General features: G+C 35.4%; 3 protein-coding genes across 5 annotated transcripts; 2 read left to right on the forward strand and 1 right to left on the reverse strand.

Annotated features, from left to right (window-relative positions):
* Positions 1-3,874: 3,874 nt before the first annotated feature.
* On the forward strand, positions 3,875-7,978 carry LOC111466533 (proteasome subunit beta type-5-like). 2 transcript variants are annotated; one of them, XM_023111228.1, is made up of 8 exons: positions 3,875-4,051; positions 4,461-4,586; positions 4,676-4,805; positions 5,433-5,539; positions 6,717-6,851; positions 6,932-7,035; positions 7,413-7,513; positions 7,601-7,978. In XM_023111228.1, the coding sequence occupies exons 2-8, from the start codon at positions 4,470-4,472 to the stop codon at positions 7,723-7,725; spliced, it is 819 nt and encodes a 272-aa protein (XP_022966996.1). In that variant the 5' UTR covers positions 3,875-4,051; positions 4,461-4,469; the 3' UTR covers positions 7,726-7,978. The 2 variants fall into 2 exon arrangements, with proteins under 2 accessions (XP_022966996.1, XP_022966997.1); XM_023111229.1 differs by lacking the exons at positions 3,875-4,051; positions 4,461-4,586; positions 4,676-4,805 and adding an exon at positions 5,052-5,187.
* Positions 7,979-11,844: 3,866 nt separating this feature from the next.
* LOC111466327 (receptor protein kinase-like protein ZAR1) lies at positions 11,845-16,010 on the forward strand. Its single transcript, XM_023110928.1, has 3 exons — positions 11,845-11,860; positions 11,916-13,616; positions 15,110-16,010. Exons 1-3 carry the CDS (start codon positions 11,845-11,847, stop codon positions 15,742-15,744), a joined length of 2,352 nt encoding a protein of 783 aa, XP_022966696.1. The 3' UTR covers positions 15,745-16,010.
* A 1,533-nt stretch (positions 16,011-17,543) lies between these two features.
* On the reverse strand, positions 17,544-22,002 carry LOC111466521 (nuclear pore complex protein NUP54). Of its 2 annotated transcripts, XR_002714391.1 has the most exons (10): positions 21,411-22,002; positions 21,263-21,316; positions 21,028-21,087; positions 20,809-20,919; positions 19,317-19,382; positions 19,149-19,235; positions 18,876-18,977; positions 18,264-18,413; positions 17,786-18,060; positions 17,544-17,713 (listed from the first exon to the last, which is right to left on the reverse strand). XR_002714391.1 is itself a non-coding variant. In XM_023111202.1 (9 exons), the coding sequence occupies exons 1-9, from the start codon at positions 21,852-21,854 to the stop codon at positions 17,944-17,946; spliced, it is 1,191 nt and encodes a 396-aa protein (XP_022966970.1). In that variant the 5' UTR covers positions 21,855-22,002; the 3' UTR covers positions 17,544-17,943. The 2 variants fall into 2 exon arrangements, 1 of the variants encoding a protein (XP_022966970.1); XM_023111202.1 differs by having other exon boundaries at positions 17,544-18,060.
* Between the last annotated feature and the right edge of the window lie 963 nt (positions 22,003-22,965).

Raw genomic sequence — 22,965 nt, forward strand, 5'->3', positions numbered from 1 at the left:
ATGACTGGATGGCAATTTTTTTTTTTTTTTACAATAATAATAATAATAATAATAATAATTTGTACTAAAAATTGAATGGTCCAACTTGCATGGTGAATATATTTAATATTATTTTAGTCGGTGTAATTTGAGTTTCATTTATTTATATATTTTAAATTACTTAATTCTAATTTCTATATTCAAAATTAATTTCTTAGCTTGAAATAAGTTTTAATAAAAATTAAATAAATAATTATATATTTTTTTTTACAAATAACCAAATAAATTTAGATTATTCATTTTAATCTATAAATATTTAATATAACTATTTTAGGTCTATTTTTTTTCCTTTATTTATTTATTTATATATATATACACTACTAATGGATCGTCAATTATTTTTTGGTTGGATTTTGGTCTTTAAGTTAACCCGCTTAAGCTCCACCACGAGCTAGACAAATCATGTGCTTCATGTACAACTTTTTCATAAAGTGTTATGTCGAGCGTGTTGGAAAACACGAACCTTTATATTATATGACATTGTCCACTTTGAGCATAAACCTTCGTGACTTTATTTTTGGCATCATCAAAAGATCTCATACCAATGAAGATAGTATTTCGTAATTATAAACCCATGATCAAAATCTGATGTGGGACTCCTTTTGCAACCGAGTGAAGCCGTGCACCACTTATTGATCGCCAACTATCTAACTTCAGTTTCTCGATTTGAGCTCGTGTAGATAGTACTATGAGTTTGACTCCTCGATCGCCAAGAAATACTTAAATATAACATATATTTATTATCTATACCAACAAGATGTACTGATCTTTTCCGTGGCTTAATAATATGTATTGTATGGTAAGTGATTTTAATATATTTATTTTAATAAATGAATTTCTCGGCCGACAGTGGGCGACTTTGGCATGTCGGCTACCAGATCCGCTAATTCCGTGGAGACAAAACTTGCCCCGAAATCCAACTCCGATTTTCAATTTAAATTTTGAAACCAAAATAATAATAATATTATTAATTTCCGACCTGGACTCGTTTTCCCATCTGTGTACACGCTGTCAACGAGTAATTCTCGGAGAGATCCGCATTACCACGTGGCTTTACACGTCTGTTTTATTTTTTATTTTTTATTTCCCTAAACCGTGTAGATTTCCTGAAGAAAATACAAAAATAATGCCACGTGTCATTTTAAGGGAGAATATAAAAAGAAACCCACACGTGATTTGGAAATGACGTGGCTCGAGTTTCGAGGTTTGCTTCCTCGTCCTTAATGAATACCAAAAGGAGGAAGTAGGAATAATAATTAAATAATTTAGGTAATAAATTCATTTTTAAATTTATTATTTATGAGTAATATCGATACAAATTAATTATTATATAAAAACAATTCAAATAATTGAATACGGAGATGTGTGACATGTTGAAAGATGCCTTATAATATAATTAAATAATTTTAATATATATATTTTTTTCTTTTTCAAACAAATTAATCCTGTCATTTTCCGAGTTCGACCAAACATTGTGTCTTTGTTCGTGTATCACAACGTTAAGTTAAAAGATAAAAATTATTCAAATTGAGTACGAAGAAATGACGTGATTGTGATGCTCGAGTAAAGGAGAAGTGTATGAATGAATCGATTCCGAGATTGAACGTGCTTGAAATAATTATATGTCGATGGTTTGTATGAGTAATCTTCACGGTTAGAAACACCCAAAACAAGTCAAGTAAATATGAAGTCATAGCCCATAGAGACTTGCATTTGAATTTTCCAGGGCTAGTATTCTATGGAGACTCGTTCTCGAGTGGGGTGAGAATCCTTCCAACCAGCCAACCCCCGGAGTTGAAGACAAGCCCTTTTTAGTTAAGCTTAGGCTTTCATTTTAATAGGGAACGGTAGAGGGAGCTGGGAGAAAATTTTCCCCGCTCTCGTCCCCACCCCTGTTCCACCCCACTTACTATTAGAGTGAAAGATTATGTCGTAATATTGAAATTTATTATTTATGAAATATTAATAGATTTATTTAAATATAAAGTTTCCATTAATTTTTTTAAATTAATATTTTCTTAAGAAAACTCGATTCTCGACAAAAATAAATTAAAATTTTCACGAGAATAAGATTTGAAATAAGAGATAGAAATAGAGATAAAGAAGGCTTTTCATCCTGTCTCGTGAACGTCTCTAACCGAACATTACCTAAAAAGAAGTTGAGATGTCACGTAAATAAATTAATATTTAAATCGAAGCTTTAAAATTGAACAAAAATAAGAAAAATTAAGATTGTGACATTATATTTAAAATTAATAAATGGAGTGTGTGAATGAAATGGATTTTCAGAATATTATAAATTAAATTAAATATTAGTTTTAGTTAGGTGAAGTGATTTATTGTTCGAAGTGGTCCAAATTGAAGCACTTTTCCCTATACACATTGGACTCCACTTGCCTCCACACTCCAATCCTATTTTAAGACTTTTAAAAGCATTAAAAATGTATTTTATACTTTTTATCATCTCCGAGCTCGAGCTCGTATATAATGTTTACTCTTGGTGAAACGACAACTGGCCTGCTAGACTCTCTGGCGGCATGAAATAACTCATAGCCCATGTTATGATAGGTTCATGAACATAAATTAGATGCACGCAATATCAGAACTAATGTCATAATCATACTGAGAAGAGAGTAGGTTGTGATCCTCACATAAATACGGTCAATGTGGTGATGCTCAAGTGGTACCCATCCGGCCATGTAAAGGGTCAATGTACATTGTAGCCAAGATGAGACATAAATAAGATGGAGGCAACAAGTAGACAAGAGGGACAATATATTGGCTTGATAAAGGGACGATAATTTCGAAAGTCGGGGTTTCGAAAGAAGTTTAGGTATGTGGCTTTGGAATTAAGTTCGTTCGTATGAAATATGAATACTCGCCAAATTTCGTGTTGATAGGACACCGAACGTACGATCCATGAGACCATATGACCCTTCACTAAAATCATGTTTACTTCTGTTAGACTCAAGATGCCTTGGAATGTATTTTAGAAGAGGCATGATGTCAGCTCTCCACCACCTTGGGACTTGTGACTGAGCTATCTTGTAGCACATATGTGTGTCACAGTGAGGATGAGCGTTATAAGACGAGTGTCTTGTGTCTTAGGTGACTTCCTTTGAAATTAGTCTTTCAAAGACAATGTTGAACGACACATGCGTGTCTACTTTGTGCCCGCTATCCAATATAGAGTCCATAAACAATGTCATTTTACACGTTAAAACTTTAATCAGCATCCTTAACACATTTTACAAGTTAAAACTTGTTTAGAAGCTCCAGAACGCTACTTATATCAACAGAGCACACAAATAAGAGTCGAACAAGGTGAACCTAGACCAACCACGCGCTTGCACTCTCTCGACCACCTCCCTCCCGCTAGCGTTAATCTTTTTTTTTTTTTTTTCTTTTTTTAAATTCAGAATATTACCGTTTGGGCGACAAAATTTGAATGGGAATGTCATTGGTTGGAATAGGTCTTTATGAAATCCATCAAATTGAGTAAAAAAGAATTTATATCTCATGTGTAAAATAATTTTATTTAATTAATTTTAACTCATTACATTTATTATTATTGTTTATAAATTTAATTTTGAAAGATATATTAAAAAAAAAACATATTTGTTTTATTTTTTTTAAAATATATAAAAGTATTAATGAAAATTTAAAAGTTTAAAGTATTTTCAATTATTTTTAATTAAATTTTAAGAATATTAATAAAATTTTTAAAAAATTAAAAATATTTCAATCCAAAACTATATATATAAACGTATTATTATTATTATTATTATTATTATTATGTTTGAAGGTATTTTATTTTATTAATTTAGTCTATTTAGATTCTCCAGAACTTTTGCCTTTTTCTTTTCCTGGAGCACAAGAAACCGACCGACTTAAAGCTCTACTGAAGACGAATTCGTTCAAAAAATTGGCATTTCCCCAATCGTTTCGGCCGCTGTAGCGTTCGTCGTCTTTGATATACGCTTGCAATCGTATCTGAATCCTTATTTAAACGGTATAGTCGAAAAGTTATTTCCTAATCGACTTGTGTTTTCAGTTTTCTTCTTTGAATAACGGTGATTACCGAAAATTTCGTTCAATTTCATCATAGGATCATTTTCTTTCTTGAATCACACAGTATACGACGTGTTGCAATAGTTGTAGGATCAGTTTGGTTAATGAGACCATGCAGCGATTTCGAGATTGTTAGCAGAGACTCTGATTTTTTGGTTTGATTGCCATGTTTACAGTTTTGCCGCCTCATTGTGTATAATTGATCGCCGGTTGGCAACGGATGAGTTTTCTGGGTGGAATTAGTAGCTGTTTGATTGTTTTTGGGGTTCTTTTTGTGTGCTGCATCCAATTATGCTTATTAGTGGCAAATCTTTTAATTTTGATATATTTTCTTTTTAATTTGTCACAAGATCTTGAGCATGAAGCTGGATACTAGCGGTCTTGAATCGGCCACTTATTTTTCTGGTTCGAGTAGTACTGAGCTACTCAATGGGTTATCGACCGTGCCATCTTTCGATGTTCCAAATGCTGCTAATGTGAGTGATAATGTGCTTCTTAGTTCCATAACTTGGGGTAGTTTGAGGATGACCTTTTCCTAAATATTGACTCCCAACTGGCATTTCAGTTTGATGGATTTCAGAAAGACGCTATTCAGATGGTGAAGCCTGCAAAGGGAACGACAACTCTGGCCTTCATTTTCAAGGAAGGAGTCATGGTTGCTGCAGATTCCCGAGCGAGCATGGGAGGATATATATGTTAGTTCTGCCCTCCCTCATTAAAATCCTGCATTTTTAATACATGACACTAATATGCTTCTCTTGCGAACCTTCTCGAGGTGCATTATTATTTCGAAAATTATTTAGCCACGTTTTGCTATTGTACTGTTTTATGTGAATTTTGACGCACGTGAAGAACTTATTGAGAATAATATTTTTTTTGTCGTGTCTGTGACGATGGATTTCCTTTCTTAGAATGGTTGATTTATGCTTACATATTTGTTCGGTCTCTTGTGGTAAATGTATATGAGAGGGGTGAAAAGGGAACATAAATTCTGGCAGTTCGTTAAGAGGAGGCGTGCCCTGTTTATAGGGGGAGGTTGCAAATGGAGAAAGTTGGTCATTCTCTTAGTTTATAAAGGTACTTGATGGAGGGGCCCTCTCAAATGATAAATTGTTCAATGATGTATGGTCACTTGATAGAAGTACTCTAAGGTTTTCTTATCCCAGTTTTGATTATTTTCTATATTGAATTTCACTTAGATACCTATAACGTTTGGATTGGTCGTGTACTGGACTGTTTTTAGACATTATTCTGCAACAATGACCCTTTCACTATGCCGTCTGCTACTTGACTAATTCATTTCTGTTTTCTGATATTTTCAGCATCTCAATCTGTGAAGAAGATCATTGAAATAAATCCATACATGCTTGGCACAATGGCTGGAGGAGCTGCTGATTGCCAGTTTTGGCACAGAAATCTTGGCATTAAGGTTGTATATGCATTTCTTTAGCAGCAAATGATTGTCGATTACATTTACACCTATTCAACACAGCTTTCATAACCTTTGTTGAGCACAAGATATTGGAATGTCGATTACATTTACACCTATTCAACACAGCTTTCATAACCTTTGTTGAGCACAAAATGCTTTCCTACGTTTTATATAGTTCTGTTGCTGATCACAGCTCTTAGAATTTGAACAGTTTATGTACTGTTTGCTCAGTCAGAATCCATTAGGAATGATATGAAAGTTATCATCAAAAGCAAGTTGTTTATTGACTGAGATGGCAAAGATATGGACTTTCCCATGTCTTCTTTTCATGGTAGAATCAATTAATTTGTATGGGGAGAAGGTTAATTTTTGGGTTCCTATTGATTCCAGCCTTCCCCTTTCTCTCAGTACCAATTAGAAAGGTCATTTCCAGTTTGTTTTTATTGAAATAAAGGGAACTGAAGATTTTGGACCTTTGACTCTCTGATAGCTAACTAAACAAACTTGAGGCTTATTTATAAAAGATCCAAACTCAAGAGATAACCTTTTGGACTGAATAAAGTAATTGATCCTCTTTTGGTTTGATTTTACCATTCCAAGAATCCCCTCAGTTTTCGTTCCAAAAAACTTTAGTCAATTAAGAGTTTCAAGGTTGGTCGATGTGATTTATTGGTGTTGAGGTTCACTTTTACAGATTGATGACCTGAGTATTTGGGTGAATCCACATGTTTGCATGGTGAATCATTGGCTAATAATCATAATATTGAACGAAATTTTTTAGCTTGTGTGAATTCCAGACATGGAACTTAGAGTGTTTCATTTCTATTAGTTCATAACAACATCGTTGCTCTAGAAATCATAGATAACTATATTAGGCAGTCAAACCATTTACCCTGTTATTCTGGAAATGCCTATTAGTTCTTCAAATTCCTTAATATATGTTTGGACTTGCATTATGATTACCATGTCATGACTAGTTTTAGTGATGGTGACATCCCTATTCTTATTAAAGGAGAAACACGGTAAACGAGTTAATGCTTTGATGTTCGTCTGTCACAGAATGAGTTTTGACATTTGATTTAATGCAACTCTTCTATTATAGGCTGTTAAACTTGATCTCATAAATTTACATTTTAAATGAACTTTCTCATGGAAGTTGTTTGACATCATATAGTGTCGACTACATGAGTTGGCAAACAAGCGCAGAATTTCAGTGACGGGTGCTTCCAAGTTGCTGGCTAACATTCTGTATTCCTACCGAGGAATGGGTCTTTCAGTTGGCACCATGATTGCTGGATGGGATGAAACTGTAAGCCTGTAACTTCTTCCCTTACAGATTTTAATTCATGTTCTGTGGTAAAATAAACTTCTTCCCTTATGGGGTTGCAGGGTCCTGGATTGTATTATGTTGACAGCGAAGGAGGAAGATTAAAGGGAACTCGATTTTCAGTTGGATCTGGTTCGCCTTATGCTTACGGCGTCCTGGACAACGGGTATTGCATCTTTTGCTCATTGCTTGTCCTTCATTTCATAGAAATAAAATCTCGTAACCAACACGAAAGTCTTAAGACAACCCCTGAAATTCGCTTCTCAATGAATTGCTTTGTTTCATTACCTCAATTGTTAATTCTTTATTGTTGGATGAAAGTCCCACATCGGCTAATTTAGGGAATGATCATGGGTTCATAATCAAGGAATACTCTCTCCATTGGTATGAGGCTTTTTGGGGAAGCCCAAAGCAAAGCCATGAGAGCCTATGCTCAAAGTGGACAATATTATACCATTGTGGAGAGTTGTGTTCATCTAACATTTACTACACCAAAACTATAATTTGGATTTGAGGTATTCTGATAATCCGACATGTCTGCAGCTATCGGTACGATATATCAATTGAAGAAGCTGCTGAATTGGCTAGAAGAGCAATTTATCACGCAACGTTCCGAGACGGAGCAAGTGGTGGAGTTGCTAGTGGTATTTCCCGATCGCCCCTTTCTTTATAATGTCGTTGATATCTGGTTTATAAGCATATATTCATTTGAAATTGATCCTTCTGTCCAGTTTATTATGTTGGACCAAATGGATGGAAGAAGCTATCTGGTGATGATGTTGGAGAACTTCACTTCAAATATTACCCGGTTGTGGCTGATACGGTCGAACAGGAAATGGTTGAAATCGCTGGATAGAACAAATTTACCTCAGTTTACCTCAGGTATTACGCTTTGTTTTTACTGGGAAAAACCAAGATGGTGAAAATGATCTTCAAAAATCTATGCATTGTTGTAATTATTTTAGGTAACTTTTTGCTTTTGAGAACATAGGAGGAGAAGCCAAATTGAATAAGATATTGTTTTCACTTTACTTATTTTATATTAAAAAATTTGGGTGAGTCAATTTCACTCCACGTTAGGTGGTATTATTTTGATTCCATCCCCCTAATCATTGTGGCATATGCATAACTTAGGACCTTATGAGTAGAGACAGAAATTCCTAATCATTTTCTTGATCTTTGGATCTCCAAATATATGCCCCTAAGTGGAAAATTTAATTGACAAATAATCAATTTGGATAATATTGGAAGTTTAGTATAATTGATTGTTAGATCACGCGTCTGTTGGGGGAGAACGAATCATTTTTTATAAGGTGTTCGAAACCTCTCTTAGCATACGCGTTTTAAAAACCTTTAGTGGAAGTCTGAAAGGGAAAGCAAAAAATAAAAAAAAAAACAATATCTACTAGAAGTGGGTTTGGGCCATTACAAATGACATCAAAGCTAAGTTCTGAGCGATGAGTCAGGGAGGACGTTGAGCCCCAAAGGGGGTTGGACACGAGGTGGTGTGCTAGCAAGGATGCTGAGCTTTGAAGGGGGTAGACACGAGGTGGTGTGCCAGCAAAGACGTTGAGTCCCGAAGGAAGGTGGATTGGGGGATCTCGCATCGATTCGAGAGGGGAACGAGTGCCAGCGAGGATGCTGGGCCCTAAAGGGGTGGACATGAGGCAGTGTGCTAGCAAAGATGCTAAGCCCCGAAGGAGGGTGGATTGGGGGGTTTCACATTGATTGGAGAAGGGAACAAGTGCAAGCGTCCTCGCGGGGCCTCGTAGGGGTGGATTGTGAGATCTCACATCGGTTAGGGAGGAGAACGAAACATTCTTTATAAGAGCATGAAAACCTCTTCCTAGCAAACGCGTCTTAAAAACCTGAAGGAAAAACCTAAAAGGAAAAGTTCAAAAAGGACAATATTTGCTAGTGGTGGACTTAGGTTGTTACATTGATTAACAGTAAGGACTCTACTTTTACTATTTAGTTGCTACTACACATTTAATATGTCTAATACGTGCAAAAATTCATACATAAATATTATATGTCTTGTCAGATCGTGCACTTCGACCCGACCTTGCACGGTGAACTTAAAACTAGGTTTTTTTTGTTCTTTTGAATTAATTTTCCCATATTCATAATATAAAATGATATTTCATGCTGTGGGTAGTCGCCGACCTTCCAACTACTCCCACAAAAAAAAAAAAAAAAAAAAAAAAAAAAAAAAAAAAGTTTTGCTTTACTAANATATATATATATAGTAAATTAGTTAGTTTGTGATTTATGGTGTAAGCATGATTTAATGATATCCTTTATAATCTTCCCACTCAAATCCTCTCTCATAATGCATTTACTGTATCACTGACTTTCAAATAATTATTATAAAAAGGAAATTAATGAAGTGAATGTGGACCGTCAGATATTTTTTGGCGTTAGTTGTAGAGTGATGATTGCTTTTAATTCATGGTTGATTCTACTGTTCTCTCTTTTCTTATTCTGCTCTCTCATCCACCTGATTCTTTTTCTTTCCTTTCCATTTTGTTTTTTTTTTACTATATTAATATGTTATATATACTTTTTTAAAAAAATGCTCTTAAATTTTAAAAACTATTAATAAAAACACTCTTAATTATATATATTTTTTTAAAAAATACTCTTAATGTTTATATATATTTTTTAAAAAATACTCTTAATTTTTTTTTTATAAAAGTAAAATACTCTTAATTATATATATATATTTTAAAAGTAATATTAATAATTTACCTCTAAAATTAATGATAATAGCATTTTTTTTTTGAAATTTTTTGAAAGTTTAAAAGAATTTTTTGGATGAAATATAAATTTATGGGTATTTTTATTAAATTAGTTTTTATTTTTATTTTTATTTTTATTTTTACATACTTTTGCCTTAATTCCAAACCATTTTTTCTTCTTTTACTATTTTTTAATGAATCTTATTTGTTTTCTTTTTCTATATTATTCAAAATGTTTTTAATGGAAGTAAATAATTAAAAAAAGAAGGAAAATAAGGAAAATATTTGATTTTCAATCACATGAATTTCAATAATTTTAAGGTATTTTTTTTATTAAAAAAAAAAGCAGGAAATACAAATTGCATTTATTAATGGTTGTTAAGAGTTTATTAGGACACCAAACATTGGCATTATGCCCAAAGATAATGATAAAAAGAGAGACATACAAAAAGCACCATTCTCCCCTTTGCTTTTCTTTCACTTCCATTAATCTTTTTTCTTTTTCTAATAATTATTTTACGTCAAATCGTCTAGTTGGAATTGCATTAAATTTTATCCTATAGTTTTTAAAGTGCTAATTTAATTATACCAATTGGTTTAGAACTTCATCCCGATGATTTAAATCTTTTAAATTCAATTCAATTATATAACGGTTCAAAAAGACAACAAAGACGAAAAAGTTATCCTCATTTTCTTTGCATCACTTATCTCGAATGTGAAGTATCGACAAATTACATAAATTAAATTAACAGTACGCTAAACATAGCTCATAAAAAAACTGTCGGATAATTAAAAAAGATCAAACCAATTTGAACTGCTCATATCACAGTAGTAGTAGTAGCATAAAAGGTCGTAAGTCGGGGGGCGGCCATAACATAAGACTAGAGAGAGATAGAGATTCGCTGCATGAACAACCCGTCTGTGCTTTGCATGTGCTCTACAGGCCACACTCCATCGTTCTTCCCAACTAGCCTATTTTTCGTGTATTATTTTTCTTAAGATCGAAGATTCAAATTTGCAACATTTACCTAAGAATAATGTATAGATTACTAATACTTACTTTTGAGCTATAAATTACCATTTGATTAAAGTAAAAACTTTGGGTAAAAGTTGATACACTTACCGATCTTCTTAGGTAAAAGAAGGATTTTACAGTTTTTTTAACGGACGACCTAATTTTCGGGTAGAATCATCTCGGTTGGGTTTGTGCAGCCACCACGCCTCTTGGTCTTGCACACATGCGTGTGTTTTTTCTTTCCCATTTTGAAAATTTACCGCTTTTGTTTCATTTAATCGAAAGAACTCTTCACATAAGTTTTTTGCTCTCCCTTAAGAAAACTCTCGGAGTTGTTTGACTCAACATTATAATTATCAATCACTACTGAACGAACCGAACCAGGTAAATAGGCTGGATGCTAGGAGATTTGCCGGTGACAGTTAGTTTCGACCTCCAGAGCAAAAAACTTTCCCGAGACAACTTTTACTGAATGCTCTCCCTTCTTTCTGGGTCTTGGTCAGGAAGATGCAGATAAAACGCTAATAGCCTGATACGAGATAAGCTTTAAAGAAGAGAGCTATCAATCTGGAGTATTTGCGAATCCCTACTGCTTATATTCAAACACTTTCTCGAGACAGCTTTTACATGTAGTCAAGTCTGAAGGAGAAGAGGGTTCTGGCAGATCTTTCCAATAGACTAGGGTGATTCTTGTAACTCCCAATCAATTTCTTCATGAATTAGTTCTCTTGAATACTATGCCAACGTCTACAAACAACCTGAAGATAGTAATTCTGAACTACATGGACGCACGTTTTTTCTTCACAATCTCATTTGCACTCTGAATGTGCGATAAACAGGTACCTAGTTCGAGAAAGCGATCATCCACATTGATCTTCAGAACACGTGCCATTTTCAATAATCATGCATTATGGTATACAAAGATTCGAGATTGAGATAAAAGATGCACATTTCTCGACTATTGTCTATTTCTGCTCAAACCCACCACTAACAGATATAGCACTCCTTTGACATTCCTTCAAGGGCTTCCTGTCAAGGTTGGACTTAAAACTCGTCTTTTAGGGAGAGGTTTCCATACCCTTTATGCTTTGTTTGCCTCTCCAACCGATGTGGATCTTACAACGACGATTAATGGTCGAAATTTTTTCATGATGGAACGATAAGATTTAATTTTTACCAATATAATAATAATAATAATAATGAAAATTGAGTTGAAATAATGGAGATGAAAATGAGTAATTTTAATTTTTACCGTTATTTTATCCTTTTTATTTATCCTTTCATCCAAAGTCTCTTTCTGTCTGATAAATAGAGAGTTCCATAGGCAACCACCTCTCTTCTTCTTCAACAACATTTCTCAATTCCTCTTCTTCATTCCGATCAACCTCCATATTCTCGTCGCCGTTCGATTCCTCTTTTTCTCCATTTTTTCTGCTTACTGCATCCTTCGCCGGTCTCCGTCGCCGCCGCTTTCGAGAGGGAAAACGACGGTGGTGATGATGAAGAAGAATCTGTGGTTTCTCCTCTTCATTTTTCACTTTCATGTCTCGTTCAAGGTTTTAGCCCTTTCGCCGGACGGTATTTCGCTTCTTTCTCTCAAGTCGGCGGTTGATCAGTCGCCTGATGCATCTATTTTCTCTGATTGGAACGAGAATGACTCCACGCCTTGCCGATGGGCTGGCATTTCTTGCATGAATGTTTCCGGTGATTCGCGTGTGGTTGGGATTGCTCTCTCTGGTAAGAGTCTCCATGGCTATATTCCTTCTGAGCTCGGTTCGCTTGTTTATCTCCGGCGATTGAACCTCCATAACAACAATTTTTACGGCTCGATACCGGAGCAGTTGTTTAATGCTACCTCTTTGCATAGCTTATTTCTATATAGTAATAATCTCTCTGGTCCTTTTCCCCCTTCGATCTGCAACATTCCGAGGCTTCAAAACCTCGATCTCTCTAACAATTCTTTCGATGGACCAATCCCCGATGAATTGAAGAATTGCAAGCAATTGCAGCGTTTGATACTCTCTAGAAATCAATTTGAAGGAGAAATTCCTTCTGGTGTGTGGTCCGGGATGGATAATTTACGGCAACTCGACCTCTCATCGAACGATTTCAGTGGACCGATTCCGGAGGATTTGGGGGAACTGACGACACTTTCCGGTACGCTTAACCTGTCCTTCAATCATTTATCAGGAAAAATTCCGAAGATGCTAGGAGATTTGCCGGTGACGGTTAGTTTCGACCTCCGGAGCAACAATTTGAGTGGAAGCATACCTCAGACTGGTTCTTTTGCAAATCAGGGACCAACTGCATTTCTCAACAATCCTAAGTTGTGCGGATTTCCTCTTCAGAAATCCTGTGGGAGTTCAGAGCGTGGCTCACCGGGAAATCCGGCTTCTAGGCCTTCGTACAATGCCCCTGGAAAAGGCTTGGGCGCCGGATTAATCATTTTCATCTCTGCCGCCGATGCCGCCGGAGTGGCGTTTATCGGCCTGGTAATAGTATACATATATTGGCGAAGTAAAGACAATCCGAACGGCTGTAGTTGTACGTCCAAAGGAAAACTCGGAGGGAACCAGAAAAACGATCTATGCAATTTTCCTTGTATGAATGGACATGATAAGAACGAGGAGTCCGAAATGGAGGAACAGGAGAACAGTGATGGAAACAGAGAAGAGGGAGGGCTTGTGGCCATAGACAAAGGCTTTACGTTCGAGCTGGACGAGCTGCTGAGAGCATCGGCCTATGTGCTGGGAAAGAGTGGATTGGGGATTGTGTACAAAGTGGTGCTCGGAAATGGGATTCCGGTGGCCGTACGGCGGCTGGGCGAAGGCGGAGAACAGAGGTATAAGGAGTTCGCGGCGGAGGTGCAGGCCATTGGAAGGGTAAAACATCCCAATATTGTGAAACTGAGAGCTTATTACTGGGCGCCAGATGAGAAGCTCCTGATCAGTGATTTTATCTCCAATGGAAACTTGGCCTCTGCACTTCGCGGTACGTTCAATTATTCCTTTCCACTCGATTACCTGATTGTTCTTGTTTTTCTGTTCTGGGATTGCTTTTATTTTCACAATCTTCCTGATTGTTCTTCTTTCTCTGTACTGGGATTGCTTTTATTTTCACAATCTCCATGATGTCGTAGCTAGAATTCAGGTCTCTACGTCACAGAATACCAGTAATTAGTTATTACATTAGTGGGCTAACTTTCCTACCCCTGGTAGCTTTTGGACATATGGGTTCCACTCAGCTGACCGTTCATCAATGATCTTTTCGGCGGCCGTAGACACAATTAATGCAAGTTCTTTTTTAACATTTATCTGGGTGGAGTGGGGGAGAAAATTCCCATATTGGATAATTGTCTTTTAGTTTTGGGTCGGTACTTGAAGGGGTGTAGTTTTGGCACAATGGTTGGTGCCTAATGTCATTGCCAAGCGTGGGATCCAACAACGGCTGTCCCCGCGCTGTGCCCACTGCACTTTCCACGTAGCCTTGGATTGTGGGCGCTGCTCCTTTGGCATTCTTAGGCCATGAGTCTAGTAATCAACCAGTCAACTCTTTTCCTCTTCCCAATTAGGTCATTTCAAGTGACTTAAAAATAGTTGGTTGGATAAGTTTGAAATGTATTAGTCTTACTTGGAATTATAAGGATTGGTTTTGTTTGGTTTAATTTTTCTAGACTTGAATGATTCAATTCAGTTTTCAAATTTATTGGGTAAAACTTTGGATGGACCTAAATCGAACAAAAATTTATTATATATATTAAGATATTATACGTATTCATGGATATGCTATTGAGGGGCTTATATACAACTTTTATATTATAGTATCTTTTTATTTTTCTTAAAACTATTGCAATCTTTGAGGCTGGTTGTTGACGTCAAAGAATTTGTTTTTTAAATTATTATAGATTTATTTGTATTTGTTTATGTCATATTTATCCCTGGTTATGAATTTTGGACAATATATATATTTTTTAGCAATGGTTGGGTTACTAATCCGACTAACCCAAACTTTTGGATTGGTCCAAAAGATTCCCTAAACTCAACCCCTTTTGGATTGTAGACCTTATGACCTCTATGACATTTCTGCCACCTCTTCTCGTATTTGTCTGATAATCAAAGAAACTCCAAGACCTACGGGTCAAAGCTTCAACTTCTGTGCACCTAATGCACGATGGAATAGAAGGAAGGTTCTTTGCTTTGCGAGAGAGTGACTCATCCTGTGTCCGATAAAAGTAGCTTCTTCTTAGAAAGTGAGAAAGTTATAATCAAATAAGATCGAGGGCAATCCCTCTTGTATTCATTAATCGAAACGGATACAAGTAGTTTATACCCTAAGCTTTACTACCCACCATTGTTCATGATTCCTATTTGAAAAAATATACTCATATTATCATTTGGGCTCTGACTACGGAGAAAACAAGAAACAGGCTCTTAGCTTTTGGAAATTGGAACTGATGTGACGCATTCCTGATGTCAACCAAACAGGGAGAAACGGGCAGCCATCTTCAACCCTTTCATGGTCAACCAGACTACGAATTGCCAAAGGAACTGCAAGGGGATTGGCTTATCTCCACGAGTGCAGTCCAAGAAAGTTCGTCCATGGCGACATCAAGCCCTCCAACATTCTCCTCGACAACGAATTCCGCCCCCACATCTCCGACTTCGGCCTCAACAGATTGATCACCATCACCGGCAACAATCCCTCCTCCTCTGGCGGCCTCATCGGCGGCGCCTTCTCCTATCTCAAATCCGCCCCAACCGACCGCAACAACAACTACTGCGCGCCGGAGGCTCGAGCTCCCGGCGGCCGCCCTACCCAAAAATGGGACGTCTATTCCTTCGGTGTCATGGTCCTCGAATTGCTCACCGGAAAGCCGCCGGAGATTTCTCCGAACGGGTCGAGTTCTTTGGAGATTCCGGATTTGGTTAGGTGGGTCAGGCAAGGGTTTGAAGAAGCTAAGCCGTTGTCGAATTTGGTTGACCCTTCTCTTCTACAAGAAGTACATGCCAAGAAAGAGGTGCTTGCTGTATTCCACGTGGCGCTCGCCTGTACAGAGAGTGACCCGGAAGTTCGGCCCAGAATGAAAACGGTGTCGGAGAGTTTCGACAGGATTGGATGATGAGAAATGATTGTGGGTTATGAAGGTGGCCGCCATTGTTGTACCAGTCAAGCTATTCCTGTAATTTCTTGCAGGAACCCATCATTTTTTTGGTCAGCTTTAGTGAAGAGTTTGCTAACAAGGCAAGCAAGATTCAGGTTGGGCCCGATTTTTTCTTTTTCTTTTTTGATTTTGTAATTGTTGTTCTTCCCCTTCTTCTCTGATCTTTGTGGAATAATTTTTTTTCGTTTTATATTTTGCAGTAATGAATGAGGAAAGTAGAAATTTATGCTCTGTGGTTTGAAAATTTTCTAACAATAGATGAACATTCTCTCATGGCTTTGCAGGTTTCTCCAAAAAAAAAAAAAAAAAACCTCATGATCAATTCTCTAAATCTATCGAGCTTGACTCTTTTTTCTTTTGAAGTCTGTCAAGAGATAGTATTCTTTTATTATAAACCTTCACTCGCTCCCCTAAATGCCTTATATCAATGGAGACGGTATTCTTTAATTATAAATCCATAATCATTCTCTAAAATTAACCGTGAAACTTTCATCCAACAGAAATAATATGGTCGACACAGACATGTTCTTCATTCTTTTGGTTTTTGGTTTGGCTTGATTTCGATTATCAAAGTCATGAGGGATACAATTCTATTTCTAAATGTAATGTGTTCAAAATGAAAAATAAACATAATTATATAAAATTCTATATAATTTAAATTACAAAAATATCATGAGAAGAATTGTAAAAAAAAAAAAAAAAAGGTTCCAAACAAATTAAGTAACAAAAAAAGTAATAATTTTTAAAAGCTTTTGCGGTTGATAAAACATAAATGGATTTAAAAAGCATTTTATAAAAATTGTCAACTACACCAGCCAAATTCACTTAACCGTTCCTGCAAGTCAACCTGATTCAGTAATTACAGCTTTAACCATTCAACAGTCAATTTACATTCTCCAATAATATATTCTTTTTCAAATTTAGGTAAAATTTTGAAGGCTAAGAATAAGATTGCTTTTACAATATATATATATATATATAGCTTGAAATTCAGAATGGTTTTTATGAAAGGTAAACAATACACCATACTAAAACAAACCTAATTTTAAGAAATAGAAAATTATAAATAAAAACATTATCCAATGAGTCAAGACAACTTTATTTTTAAAATTTTGATTTTGAAATAATGCTTAAAAACAAAAGTAAATTTTTTAACACAGTGCAGAGAACATAATTTCATCATTCAAAGTCTCAAAACTTAATAATATTACATCTCCCTTTCTCTATAACACCTGTTTCTCTAGCATAACCCCCTCCACCTTCTTCCTTACCTCACTCCAATCTCTAATATTTCTCTGCAACTTTCACCAGTTTTAATAACAAAAACCGACACCTAATATGTATACTAAATAAATCTGGTAGATGGAATCATATTGAATATTTGACAAGAGATTCCGTAACTTGCTAAAAAACCCAAACCTTGTTTACCAGCCACATTGTCTAACCAAATCCAATTCTCTTGATATGTTCCTTGAAAAATCCGATTCGTGCAGAATCATCTCCCAACTAAAGAGAAGATATCTGGGCAGAATTGCCACCTATGAAGTTGAGCACTTACCGAGGCATTTCATGATATTACATCTCTAAATTTTGCCCCAAACCTTTTCGTCTAGTTTGTGGCCTCCTAATAAATTTCAATGGGATGTCATATCTATTATCTAACCTTTTCACAAATATACCTGACCTTGAGGGGTTGGTTACTCAAGATAAGCATATCTAACTACAAACTATACAAAACTTAAATTTAAGAAGCCACATTTCTTCTTCCTAGCATAAGCTTTTATAATAAAGAGGTATATCATCCAAATGCCAATATTTTAAAGGTTTTTCATGAATCCAATACCTTGCTGATGTCGACTACGCTAAGCGACCAACATAGCAACTGTTCACGCTGCCTTATCACTCAATTACAGTTCATCCCTTAACCCTGCAACGAATCAAAATCGAATAGGTATTAAACATTTCAAATTGACCACATCTTAACGAAGTACTAACTAACCCAGGCTCTCTGAAGAGATGTCAGCCAGCACTAGATGAATAACTTGGGCAGCATATAAAACATTTGAAATCAGATTTTAATTTTTCCTTTTGGAAAAATCAAGGCAAATATATCAATAACAAACAGAAAATCGGATAGAAATGTGAACTCAATTCCTTTTAACTCAAATCATCTATCATCTCTTTGTCTTCAGCCATTATAATTTCCATGTCTCTAACATCTCGCTTTAAAACAGTTCCAAGTCTAGCAATGGCCTCGGTCTGCTGCTGCAATACCTGGCACACGACATGTAGATGATGTTGGTTAATAAATCAGACAATAAAATAACTGCATTTAACAAAATTCTCACTAACAAATCATTATACCACATTTTTCTTTTATTTTTGAAAGACTGTCAACACAATTTTGGTAAGCCTCATTATGTTTATTTTCAGCAAAACTTCGAGTGAAAAAGCAGACTCCAAACACATATACGCACCTCCTGCATATCAACAAGACTCTGTTCGTGTATTTTTGTCGAACCTTGAAGATAGATAGAATTACCAGCACCAGAGCCATTTGCTTGACCACAAGTAATTGTAAGCAAATTTTTCACCCTCCTCGAAAGCTCTGCTCCAGATCCTCTCAACTGAAACATGTCCAAGAATCTCATTACGATAAACAACTTTTTGGGTAAGTAACATATTTTCCCCTGGTTAAAATTTTAATTCTAGTTTATCCCCCCATTGACTTGATAAAGAAGAAGACAACTTGCCTTCCTACATGGAAACTAAATTCATTTTTAAGGTATATTATAATGGTAGACAAGAATATCATATTATAGTAACATTAAAAGGCAATAAAAGATAATGTAAATACGATGTTCTTTAGAAAGAAAATTAAAGCACTGATTCTAAATTTCAGTCTGTTTCTTTTTGCAGAATGATAATTGAAAATTTTATCAAGTTATTTAAATTTTGCAATAATTTACATGTTTAACAATGAGGATAAAGTTGAATTTGATTCAACTAGATGGAAATGTCCTACGAATTCCCTGCAAGGATATTTTCAGTTTTTGAAATTGAGGTAAAAGGGGGGGAAGGATACCTACCTGTCTCGTTATCAAAGCTAACTTCTCAGCCAATTCAGCCTCCCCTGTCATTATAGGCACTCGGCAACCCTTACTTTCTAGCGCCTCCACAATTCTCATCATCTTTAATCGAACAAAAGGGAAAATATAAAATAGAAGCACTTTGGCATCAGGAGCATTATGAACATTTTGTGTGTGTGTGTTGGGTGGGGCGGAGGGAAGGAAAACATGAAGATCACATCCATATCATTCTTTTTTCTTTTTAGCCCACTGATTATAAAAAATAATACATACTCTCAAAAGACGCCTTTGAAGACCTTGCTCCTTCTGTTTCAATCTTTGGACCCAAGGTAGAGTATCAGCTAGAAAATGCCTCTGAAGCTGTATAAAGCAATCATTAATTAAAAAAAAAAAAAAAAAAAAAAATTAAAAAATTTTATCCTCAAGGAAGCATCAGATTACCGTTTTGACATTGCTTTGGGTCATCCGCAGTCTCTCAGCATCAGAAAGAATGACTTCATCTTGAATCTGCATTAACCTCAGAAGTGTCAGTGCAACAAACCAGGCTGCTTCACTCATCAAACACAAGTACATGTGAAAAGGATAATACACTTAAAATGGGTAGAAGGGTATGGCAGAAAAGTATGCACAAATATCACTCTTTTAAGATATTTTCAGATGTTAAAAACATTTTTATCAACAGTAACAGAAACAAAACAGATTCACTATTTGACAACTTTTAAGAACTTCCACAAGGCACGCTGGAAGCACACGCAGAAGCTAATATGGCACAGCAGTTTATAACTTTCAGCACATGCAATATTGATATACCATGGATATTTCCAATTTACATATGCCCTGCAACTTGAACATAAAGATAATCGTACTCATCCAAGAACATATTAATAATCTTGAATGGAAACAAAAAACCAGTCATTAGGCTATTGCATTTGTTCCACCAACATTGATGGACTAAATAAACATAATTGGCATCCTATCAAACATAACTTGTGTTTTCCTACTTAACAGTTTTGAATGTCAATTACACAAGGACCAGAACTTGTCACAACAATTAACATCCAAAAGGGGTAGATACAGTACAGGCATAACGGAGGCAATACCTTAGCGACATTTTGGAACTTACTGATATTTATGAGGAAAAAGCTCTCTATATAAGCACATTAGGACAATCTTGCTTGCTATTAGAATTTTATTTTTGAATAATGCTGACACTTTAATGTGTATAGTTATCATGAATTTAATTTTTTTCACTATAACTGAAAGTATAAATTTATTTTCAAGAAAATGAAATATTGTGTACTTAAATAAACTATAAAATTTTAAGTCAAGTTTAGCCATTCAGTAAGTCCAAACATGATTATCTTTATTTCATTAAATAAGTTTTATTTATGTTAAAGGTTTTAAGGGAAGCTATAATCATCAAACTATATATTTATTTCAAACCTATCGTTTTTATTAATTAATCATTAGAAAATTGTGTAAATAAAAAAACGTTTCATCACTTAAAATTTAATATAATTGAAATTAATATAGAACTCAACTATTATACCAATTGAGTTTGAAATAAAATGAATCCTTAATACAGTGAAAAAGGTGAACTAGAAATATAATTGCATCCATCAGTACAATCTCCCAAATGTAACATTGGATCAGCCACCTATATGAACTCAAAGTATCAAATCAGATCCATGACGCAGGTTCAAATTTATATGTATATGGTTAACATTGCTTAAGAACACGCCTGCAAATCGTCATCATTGATGGAAATAACTACAAAAAGTTTGATGCTCTAACAAAAAATATGCTAAAACTCATAGAGCATAATCAAATATGCAAAGATATGGAGGACATACACAAATTTCAAGCCCTGAGACAAATATTTTAAAATATAATCAAAGAATTTCGCAACACATTTCGCAGTACATTGAAATACCTTCAATCGCTGAGATAAATCCTTAAAACCTTGAACAAGCTGTGGCCACAATCGCTCTCTATCAGCACTTTCCATGCCTTCAAGTTTTGCCATAGCCTCAGCCCACATTATCTGGCAATGCAAACTATTAATCCGTACTTAGTGTAGAATCCGATGAAAAAAAGACATACAAAGATATGAAAATTCTTCGGACGTAAAAACACGTTATACGGAACTCACATCCGACACACCAGCAGGTTTCGCCCTATATTGAGGATCAGTTACACTGAACAACAAACGCTGCAAAATAAACACAAATATCAACTTCCTAGCAACTGGAAATGATGAATACACAACTTTCTAGAACTTAAAAGAAAGTTTATAATATTCTTCCTCACGATTATCAATTCTCAAGTGTAAGCTAGGGTAAAAACACAAAGGCACTACGATTCCAGTCGAGAAAAGGAATACAAACCTTGAAAGCATACTTAGGGTTTCCTGCGTCGTCCTTGTAAGCCTCAACAATTGCCTGATGCAGACAATAAAAAACAAAATAAACGGCGCAGACACAGAAGGAGAAAGGAGATATTGCTAGTTCTTGCCAGTTACTTTCAGAAACGTACTTGAATATCTCGATCTGCCATGGAGAAAGGAAGCGGTGCCACCGGGGCCATCTGAGTGGTCAATTGAGCATTTGGAAATAGACTGGACTGAGGCGCTGCAAACGGAGTCTGGAAACCAAATCCTGTAGCTGCTGGTAGCTGAAACAACGGCGATTGCTGCTGCTGCTGTTGTGAAGGCTGAGAAGAGAAAGGAGTGGAGAAAAGAGACGAGCCGAAGCCGGTAGCAAAAGACGACGAAGATGGAGTTCCAAAAGCAGGAGTTGATGAAAAGTTTCCAAATGCGGGGGACGCCGATGGAGTTCCGAAGGCCGGAGTGGACGCCGGCGTGCCAAAGGCCGGAGTTGATTGTGGAGTGCCGAAGGCTGGAGTTGATTGTGGAGTGCCGAAGCCCGGAGTTGATTGTGGAGTGCCGAAGGCGGAGGAGGAGAGTTGAGCTCCAAACATTGTGCTTGCAATGGAGAGTGAAAGAGAAACCCTAATTGGTTTCAAAGGGAAAGCGCCATTTGAGAGTAGAAACTCGTGCCGACAAGGTGCCTCTCTCAGATATTCAGAGTCGGGGGGTTCAAGTGAGAACGATGGGGCACTGAACCCTTTTGCCGCATCTTACTTTCCGGAAATTTTAGACATATTTGGGAATTATTTTTTTAAAATAAAAATATAAATATAAATTTCTGCCAAAAAAAATTAACCTTTATAATTATTTATTCAATTAAAGTATATATTTATTATGATGAATTAGCTAATTAAATTAATATCATAGCAAAGGTATCTATATATATATATATATATATATATATATATATATATATATATATATATATAGAAAATTTATTACTGTAAATTTAGTTTTCTCAAAAGTTTTAAAAAAAAAATTATCATCTGGCATGTAACTCAATGGTTCTCCCCTCCCCGGTATTGCAAGGTTAGCTCGAGGATTGTCTTGCTCAGATGAAGGAGGCTTTATTTGATAGAGTTGTGGTTATATTATTTATGGTAGGAAAAATTCATGATTATTTAGTGTAATTTTAAACAATATGATATTCAAGAGGATCATGTTCGAGTAACAACTTAGAGGGTGTATAGTATATGAATAAAATTTGATGTCTTATCAAGTTATCATTATTAATATAATTTAGTTTGTAATCATAAATTATTACCCAATGTTACAATTCATGTTATACTAAAGAAGAATGAAATACATTTTTTCCTTTAAAAAAAAAAAAAAAAAAAAACTTTAAATTACACGATTCATGTCAAGGTGCACAAAGTCGGCCACCTTAAAATAACTATGGATGAATTCTACCCAAATTGATAAGGGCCAACAGATGTTGAATTTTGCAAAGTTAGAGGTTATTTCAGTATCATTGTAAACTTTCACAAACAAAAGATTTCAACCAAGAGCAGGTTAGAAAGATGGATAATTCTTAGATTGAACTTGGAATCTATGATAGTCACTCTTAAATCCCAAGATGACTCACTCCAAAATGAGCTTAATCATGACCAATCCAATAAATCAAATTTAACATCAAACCTAAAAAAGTTTGAAAGAAACATA

Source organism: Cucurbita maxima, unplaced genomic scaffold, assembly GCF_002738345.1.
Source record: "Cucurbita maxima cultivar Rimu unplaced genomic scaffold, Cmax_1.0 Cma_Scf00031, whole genome shotgun sequence".
Lineage (NCBI taxonomy): Eukaryota > Viridiplantae > Streptophyta > Magnoliopsida > Cucurbitales > Cucurbitaceae > Cucurbita > Cucurbita maxima.